At 46.3% G+C, this 9,123-nt stretch overlaps 1 protein-coding gene across 1 annotated transcript in view; it reads left to right on the forward strand.

Moving 5' to 3' along the window:
* The window catches only part of lrp2b (low density lipoprotein receptor-related protein 2b), a 125,649-nt gene extending 116,526 nt beyond the window's left edge, over nt 1-9,123 (forward strand). Inside the window, exons 76-83 of the mRNA XM_014158653.3 lie at nt 5,740-5,804; nt 6,015-6,141; nt 6,459-6,528; nt 6,698-6,835; nt 7,378-7,479; nt 7,756-7,821; nt 8,058-8,114; nt 8,374-9,123. Of these exons, the coding sequence (XP_014014128.2) occupies nt 5,740-5,804; nt 6,015-6,141; nt 6,459-6,528; nt 6,698-6,835; nt 7,378-7,479; nt 7,756-7,821; nt 8,058-8,114; nt 8,374-8,415 (667 nt within the window). The 3' untranslated portion in view covers nt 8,416-9,123. The remainder of the gene's footprint in view (nt 1-5,739; nt 5,805-6,014; nt 6,142-6,458; nt 6,529-6,697; nt 6,836-7,377; nt 7,480-7,755; nt 7,822-8,057; nt 8,115-8,373) is intronic.

The following is a 9,123-nucleotide window of genomic DNA, read 5'->3' on the forward strand; positions in this document are numbered from 1 at the left end:
TAGAAGCAGAGCTGCAATGTCTGTCGGCGCCATCAACAGCTAATTGGTCTGCACATGCACTGAGGGCACGCCTTGGGATGCCGTATGGGCCGGCAGCCTTGTGAGGGTTAACACGCTTGAATGCCTTGCATACGTCCTCCGTGAAGACCGTAAGCACATAGCCCTTGTTGTCGTCAAGGGCTCTACTCAGCGGCTCAGAATCATTTTGCTCAAAGCGTGAGAAAAAGGTGTCTAGCTCGTCCGGTAGGGCGGCGTTGGTGGTAATCCGTGATCGTTAGAAGCCCGTCACATGCACCTCGTACCCACCTCTTTGTCCCTATACTCATCATCTTGATTGATCTGCATAGGTCGTATTTGTACTGTTTAATCATACAATTGCCCCCGGTCAATATGCACAACAAACATTACAAATCAAAATATCCATCATGCATTCAATTAACATTTTAGATTAAACTTCTTTCATGTCTTACTTGTGTGGTAAACCGTGGGGTGTTGGATTGAGCGTGCAGAGATTGACACAGAGACAGGGAGGCTTTAGTCCGAAAAACAACTTTACTTAAGACAGAAAATAAATATATCAAAGAAATAACTTAGGTTTCTCTCGCTTAACTGGTGTCCGTCTCTCTCCCGCTGTGTGCCACCGTGCTCCTTTTATTTAGCCTCCACGGCTGGTTGGCACTTTTCTCTAATTACCTCCACTTAGCTGTCCGTGTCAGGGTGACCAGCTCCCGTATTCCCAGCAGAGGGAGCCAACGTCGCCTCACGTACCTCCCCTCTATTACCATCCCCCGGGGTAGACCTCCTGGGATACCACACTTGGCACTGGAAAAACTCAGTCTAGAGCTACCTTGCTTCAAAGTATAGCCATTTGATACCTGATTCACTGAACAAGGGAATCATTTTATTAGACTTTTTGGTTGTAGGCTAATGTTCTAATAGTATAGCATAATACCTCCAAGAGAGCTACTGCTTGTGTAGACTTTTGTTCCACCCTCAACTCTAACACACCAACTGCTCAACAGGACCTTGTTAAGCTGACTCAGGTGTGTTTGAGCAGTGCTGGATCAAAAGCCTGCACACCCAGTGGCTTGGATTTCCAGATGGAGAGTTGACCACGTGTTTCATACAGTAACATAGCTGTATATTTGACTTTAAGGCATTTTCACAGTGGTTTCGTTATGATATTGAGCATCATTATACTAAACTGATATTGGTATCGCAGCCAAAATTCTGAACACTTAGGCCTAGAGTTTTTGATTTAGCTAATGATTTATTTGCCCATTTGGGGTACCCTAATCAAATGCAGATGGGCAACCTCATGCTTCAGCCATCTATAGCCTAGCTACTATGCTACTACATTTTACATTTTTAGTCATTTAGCAGACGCTCTTATCCAGAGCGACTTACAAATTGGTGCATTCACCTATAATATCCAGTGGAACAACCACTTTACAATAGTGCATCTAAATCTTTTAAGGGGGGGGGGTTAGAAGGATTACTTTATCCTATCCCAGGTATTCCTTGAAGAGGTGGGGTTTCAGGTGTCTCCGGAAGGTGGTGATTGACTCCGCTGTCCTGGCGTCGTGAGGGAGCTTGTTCCACCATTGGGGTGCCAGAGCAGCGAACAGTTTTGACTGGGCTGAGCGGGAACTGTGCTTCCTCAGAGGTAGGGAGGCGAGCAGGCCAGAGGTGGATGAACGGAGTGCCCTTGTTTGGGTGTAGGGCCTGATCAGAGCCTGAAGGTATGGAGGTGCCGTTCCCCTCACAGCTCCGTAGGCAAGCACCATGGTCTTGTAGCGGATGCGAGCTTCGACTGGAAGCCAGTGGAGAGAGCGGAGGAGCGGGGTGACGTGAGAGAACTTGGGAAGGTTGAACACCAGACGGGCTGCGGCGTTCTGGATGAGTTGTAGGGGTTTAATGGCACAGGCAGGGAGCCCAGCCAACAGCGAGTTGCAATAATCCAGACGGGAGATGACAAGTGCCTGGATTAGGACCTGCGCCGCTTCCTGTGTGAGGCAGGGTCGTACTCTGCGAATGTTGTAGAGCATGAACCTACAGGATCGGGTCACCGCCTTGATGTTGGTGGAGAACGACAGGGTGTTGTCCAGGGTCACGCCAAGGCTCTTAGCACTCTGGGAGGAGGACACAAGGGAGTTGTCAACCGTGATGGCGAGATCATGGAACGGGCAGTCCTTCCCCGGGAGGAAGAGCAGCTCCGTCTTGCCGAGGTTCAGCTTGAGGTGGTGATCCGTCATCCACACTGATATGTCTGCCAGACATGCAGAGATGCGATTCGCCACCTGGTTGTCAGAAGGGGGAAAGGAGAAGATTAATTGTGTGTCATCTGCATAGCAATGATATGAGAGACCATGTGAGGATATGACAGAGCCAAGTGACTTGGTGTATAGCGAGAATAGGAGTGGGCCAAGAACAGAGCCCTGGGGGACACCAGTGGTGAGAGCACGTGGTGCGGAGACAGATTCTCGCCACGCCACCTGGTAGGAGCGACCTGTCAGGTAGGACGCAATCCAAGCGTGCGCGGTGCCGGAGATGCCCAGCTCGGAGAGGGTGGAGAGGAGGATCTGATGGTTCACGGTATCAAAGGCAGCAGATAGGTCTAGAAGGATGAGAGCAGAGGAGAGAGAGTTAGCTTTAGCAGTGCGGAGAGCCTCCGTGACACAGAGAAGAGCAGTCTCAGTTGAATGCCCAGTCTTGAAACCTGACTGATTAGGATCAAGAAGGTCATTCTGAGAGAGATAGCAAGAGAGCTGGCCAAGGACGGCGCGTTCAAGAGTTTTGGAGAGAAAGGAAAGAAGGGATACTGGTCTGTAGTTGTTGACATCGGAGGGATCGAGTGTAGGTTTTTTCAGAAGGGGTGCAACTCTCGCTCTCTTGAAGACGGAAGGGACGTAGCCAGCGGTCAAGGATGCGTTGATGAGCGAGGTGAGGTAGGGGAGAAGGTCTCCGGAAATGGTCTGGAGAAGAGAGGAGGGGATAGGGTCAAGTGGGCAGGTTGTTGGGCGGCCGGCCGTCACAAGACGCGAGATTTCATCTGGAGAGAGAGGGGAGAAAGAGGTCAAAGCACAGGGTAGGGCAGTGTGAGCAGGACCAGCAGTGTCGTTTGACTTAGCAAACGAGGATCGGATGTCGTCAACCTTCTTTTCAAAATGGTTGACGAAGTCATCCGCAGAGAGGGAGGAGGGGGAGGAGGATTCAGGAGGGAGGAGAAGGTAGCAAAGAGCTTCCTAGGGTTAGAGGCAGATGCTTGGAGTTTAGAGTGGTAGAAAGTGGCTTTAGCAGCAGAGACAGAAGAGGAAAATGTAGAGAGGAGGGAGTGAAAGGATGCCAGGTCCGCAGGGAGGCGAGTTTTCCTCCATTTCCGCTCGGCTGCCCGGAGCCCTGTTCTGTGAGCTCGCAGTGAGTCGTCGAGCCACGGAGCAGGAGGGGAGGACCGAGCCGGCCTGGAGGATAGGGGACAGAGGAAATCAAAGGATGCAGAGAGGGAGGAGAGGAGGGTTGAGGAGGCAGAAGCAGGAGATAGGTTGGAGAAGGTTTGAGCAGAGGGAAGAGATGATAGGATGGAAGAGGAGAGAGTAGCGGGAGAGAGAGAGCGAAGGTTGGGACGGCGCAATACCATCCGAGTAGGGGGAGAGTGAGAAGTGTTGGATGAGAGCGAGAGGGAAAAGGATACAAGGTAGTGGTCGGAGACTTGGAGGGGAGTTGCAATGAGATTAGTGGAAGAACAGCATCTAGTAAAGATGAGGTCAAGCGTATTGCCTGCCTTGTGAGTAGGGGGGGAAGGTGAGAGGGTGAGGTCGAAAGAGGAGAGGAGTGGAAAGAAGGAGGCAGAGAGGAATGAGTCGAAGGTAGACGTGGGGAGGTTAAAGTCACCCAGAACTGTGAGAGGTGAGCCATCCTCAGGAAAGGAACTTATCAAGGCGTCAAGCTCATTGATGAACTCTCCAAGGGAACCTGGAGGGCGATAAATGATAAGGATGTTAAGCTTGAAAGGGCTGGTAACTGTGACAGCATGGAATTCAAATGAGGAGATAGACAGATGGGTCAGGGGAGAAAGAGAGAATGTCCACTTGGGAGAGATGAGGATTCCAGTGCCACCACCCCGCTGGCTCGATGCTCTAGGCGTATGCGAGAACACGTAGTCAGACGAGGAGAGAGCAGTAGGAGTAGCAGTGTTATCTGTGGTGATCCATGTTTCCGTCAGCGCCAGGAAGTCTAGGGACTGGAGGGTAGCATAGGCTGAGATGAACTCAGCCTTGTTGGCCGCAGACCGGCAGTTCCAGAGGCTGCCGGAGACCTGGAACTCCACGTGGGTCGTGCGCGCTGGGACCAGCAGGTTAGAGTGGCAGCGGCCACGCGGTGTGGAGCGTTTGTATGGCCTGTGCATAGGAGAGAGAACAGGGGTAGGCAGACACATAGTAGACAAGCTACAGAAGAGGCTACGCTAATGCAAATGAGATTGGAGTGACAAGTGGACTACACGTCTCGAATGTTCAGGAAGTTAAGCTTACGTTGCAAAAATGTTATTGACTAAAATGATACAGTACTGCTGGCTGGTGGAGTAGGCTAGCTAGCAGTGGCTGCGTTGTTGACTTTGAACGTGTAGCTGGCTAGGTAACCTCGGTAGTTTCAGTACTACACCTTGTCATGATACAAAGCAACTTTGTAGCTAGCTAGCTAACATGACACTAATCAAGACGTTCCTTGTAGTGTATTTAGTTTCAACAATGCTGCTCGTCGGTAATAGTTGGCTAGTGGCTAGGTTAGGAAAAATGGCGTCGCGGGGGACGGAAATAGCTGGCTAGCTAACCTCGATGGCTGGCTAGCTAACAATTATCAATTAACAATTATCAAGCTATGACAAAGACAACTAGGTAGCTAGCTAGGTAACACTGCACTAGTCAAATCGTTCCGTTGTAAAGTATTAGTAACTACAGCGCTGCTAGTCGGTAACGGTTGGCTAGCTGGCAGTGGGTAATGATGACTAGGTGTGTTGAGTAAGTCTGGCGCCGCGTCGCGGCTGGCTAGCACACCTCGATAATACTCAAACTACACAATTATCTTAGATACAGAGACAGCAAAGACAACTATGTAGCTGGCTAACTAACACTAACGCCACACTAATCAAGTCGTTGCGTTGTAATGTAATAGTTTCTGCGGTGCTGCTAGTCGGTAGAAGTTGGCTAGCTAACAGTGATGACTAGCTAGCTAGCAGCTAGCAGTGTTGACTACGTTAGGAGGACGAAGATAGCTAGCCTCGATAATTACTCAGTTACTCTAAACTACACAATTATCTTTGATACAAAGACGGCTATGTAGCTAGCTAAGAAGAATTGCTCAGATCAAACAAATCAAGCCGTTGTAATGTAGCGAAGTGTAATATTACCTGTGGAGGCTGCTAGGCTACAGGAGAATGCGCATTGCTAAAATAGCACACCTGCCTGATAATATTATGAGCCATGTACTGTAGGTTATAGCCTTTGGTGAAATTCAAACATAAAAATACTACTTTTTGCCAACATGGAGTGGAATATTAGCAGGTGTGTGGCGCTTGCAAACTTCAAAATTGGTAATGATTTGCATTCCAAGTGGCATTAAAAAGTCTTAAATTCAACAAATAACCTGAACATAACGTGTGACTCTGTCCTTATTATGGATAGTGTACGAGCCCTGCCGGTGTTACCTCCCTCTGTATAACATTGGTTACATTTTTTTCCTCAGATGTCCTCCAGAATGGCAGGGAGACTTTTGCGAGATAAACATATTTGGGGTGGTGGCATCTTCAGGTACATGCTACAGTATATCCATGATCCATCGTTATTTTGTTCATACATATTTTTTTCCATACCACAAGATATCAATGTCTTTCCGTCTCCCCTTTTGTCTCTATCTTTCTCCCTTTCACCTAAAATCCTATCTCATTTCTCTTTCACCCCCTCTCTCATTCTCTCCTCTCCCTCACGCAAACCCCCTCTCCTTCCCTCCCTCCCTCCCAGTGGGTATAGCCATCGGGGTGACTGTACTGATAGTACTTGTCCTTGGGGGTCTGGTCTATGCTGCCCAGAGGAAGGCCAGTGTCATGGAGACAATAAGCCACATCATGCCAAGTATGGCTAGCTTCAGGTGAGCCACAGTTCCACAGGTACTGCCACACTATATCTTGTCCACTAGCCCACTAGATTCTAAATGGATGCTAATGCTAAAGCTAGCCCCCCCATCTCATTAGATTCTAAATATAAAGGGATTCTAATGCTAAAGCTAGCCCAACAACCCATTAGATTCTAAATCTAAAGGGATGCTAATGCTAAAGCTAGCCCAACAACCCATTCGATTCTAAAGGGACGTTAGTGCTAAAGCTAAGTTTCCTCATAATACAGAGCTAATATCTGTATCCTAATCCTTTCATTCATGCCAAGTGTACTTTTATTGGATATTTTCAGGGGTGCCCCATATCAAAGCTCTGACCCATCAAAGGAGGAGGGGAGTGACCCGGGCCCAAGCAGCAAAGCGGTTTGTCTGATCATGATTTGTTAATAATCCATAAAACAAAAACATTAAAGTATTTCAATCAGTATTTTCCAGCACACAGACACCTACTGTACTATGGTTAGCTTATGTTCATGCAAGGGGACTCTTTACATAGTCCGTAACGGTCTATGTCTCATCTTTGTCTCATCAGGAGCCCTGTACTGCTGTTCCTATGGAGGAGGCAGGGGGGAAGAGTTTTGAGAACCCCGCCTATGCAGCTGAGGGGTTTGAGAGACCTGCCACTAACGCTATCACTACTGCCATCCTTGTGCCCAATGGGACAGCAATGGTCAATACACCAAATATACTTTATTAGCTAATTTATGTACTATGTAACCTTTTATTTAACTAGGCAAGTCAGTTAAGAACAAATTCTTATTTACAATGACGGCCTACCCCGGCCAAACCCGGACGATGCTGGGCCAATTGTGTGCCGCCCTATGGGACTCCCAATCACGGCCGGATGTGATACAGCCTGGAATCGAACTAGGGATGCAGTGCCTTAGACCGCTGCGCCACTTGGGAGCCCTATAATGTACTGTATTCTGTTAAATCATCCCAATGTGGATTTCAGCAGTTCTATGATTTTAGTTTTACTAAGACAACACTGGCGGGTCACATCCAATCAGCTTGTGGGCCAGATTGAAGACCCTTGTTTTGGAGTTTCAATTGAGAGCTAGTTTAAAAAGTGTATTATTATTGTTTTTAGGGACACGCACTGAGCAGTATGCCAATGTCATTCAGAACATAGAACATGAGGATGACCACCCTGTCGACCTGTATCTTGCGCGTAGTTCTGAACTGTTCTTTATGTTGTCCTTGGTTCTATAGGAGAACATTGAGAACCCGTTGTATGCTGAGGTTCGTGTGGTAGCTGAGCCTGACCCTGAGCCAGACGCTAGCGCCACACCTGCTAATACTGAATCAGTCGAGGTAGGCACCATTTGAAAAAAACACATTAAGGGACTAGTTATAGTTCACATCTAAAATAAAAGCTGGTCAGCTTGTTTTCATTTTCATGGGATAGTTAACTTTTTAAAGTTTTAGCTGACTTTTGACATAGGGTGAATTATCCCTTTAAATGTGGTCTTAACTCAGACTGACAAGTTTTGATTTTGAGGTGAACTCTCCCTTTAAAATATCAGACAATAGAGTAAGAGCTTTACAGTTCAGGCTTTTATTTAAAAAAAAATCTGGCTGCCATTTTAGGGGGCCTTTGAGAATCCAGATGAGGAACTGACTCCCGAGGAACCAGTTGCCGACGAGTCACTAAAGGTATCCATGGAGATGATAAAGGACAATTAGACATGGATACGACTCTGTACTTTGTGAAAATTATATATGATGATATTTTAATTGTAGTGTACAGTTCTCTCTGTGTATACCATACTATGAAAATACTGTAAATGTTATGCGTACTTGAATATGGTCATATGTCTTTGTTTGAGATATAAGTTCATGTTAATTTACCTGAATGCCAATAATTGTTTCTTTCACACCACCCTCTTCAGTTCGAACCCATTCCTGATGACAATGCCGACGACAATTTCATAAACCCAATGTTCTCGGTGAGTGTTCAAGAAATAAGTGTGCAATCCATCTCTGCATTCTACAGTAGAATGTGTTTTATTGTTTTCGTATGCGCTTTGGTGTATTGATGTCATCTTTATGCATAATGGCAGTGTAATATAAGTTGTAGACCTAGGTAGAATACATAATAACACTTTATAGTTTCAAATAAACTCCAAACACACCTCAAACACTTTCAAATCTTTAAACACACAAGATCAAATACTGTCTGTCTTCATTCTAATGCTCTTTCGACAGGATCCCACTTACCCATCCACCCCAGCAGACTCCTTCACTTGACCTCCACACCAGGCAAATCAGTGGACAAAACAACAGGACTAAACACTGGACTAAACTGAACACTAGGACTAACACTGGACTAATCATACCTCCCCCACCTTTCCCTGGTTGGAAAATGGGTTATTAAAGCTAACCTACTGTAATTTTTTCCTCAATATATTTCATGATGTGCCAAATATGTGATTTAGTGGATTATTATTGGGTAAGCATTAGAATAATTTCTCTGTAGGAGCTGATCCATCGTCAGTATTGTGGAATACTTATAATTTAAAGGTAAGATTTGAATGGAGAAAGCTGATCTGAGAGTAGCGCTGCCTTTCTTTTGATCCTATCAGTATGGACATATTCTCCAATGTAACACTGAGTGAACATTAACTCTCCGTGGTGTTCTGGAAACGCATGTTTCATCTTCAGCCGTTGTAAGAACAATGCATCGTTAAAACACTCATAAGTTCCATCGCTATTGGGAAACGGTGCCCAGAGCAGTTAAAGGAAGTGATGCGATAGTGGGTGAACGGTAGAACGGATGTTTCTAGAATGATGTGCCTTAGTTATAAGTATTTATAACTAAGGCTACATTTTTATGATTACAATCTGTGATTAATTATATTTGATTGACTCTTGTCATAAAGCGAAACAAACTGTTGATGTATATTATGTTGTAAATGATCTTGTTTGATACTGTATGATTAAACCGTTTGTTGTCGA

This window comes from Salmo salar, chromosome 19 (assembly GCF_965601325.2).
Source record: "Salmo salar chromosome 19, fSalSal1, whole genome shotgun sequence".
Classification (NCBI taxonomy): domain Eukaryota; kingdom Metazoa; phylum Chordata; class Actinopteri; order Salmoniformes; family Salmonidae; genus Salmo; species Salmo salar.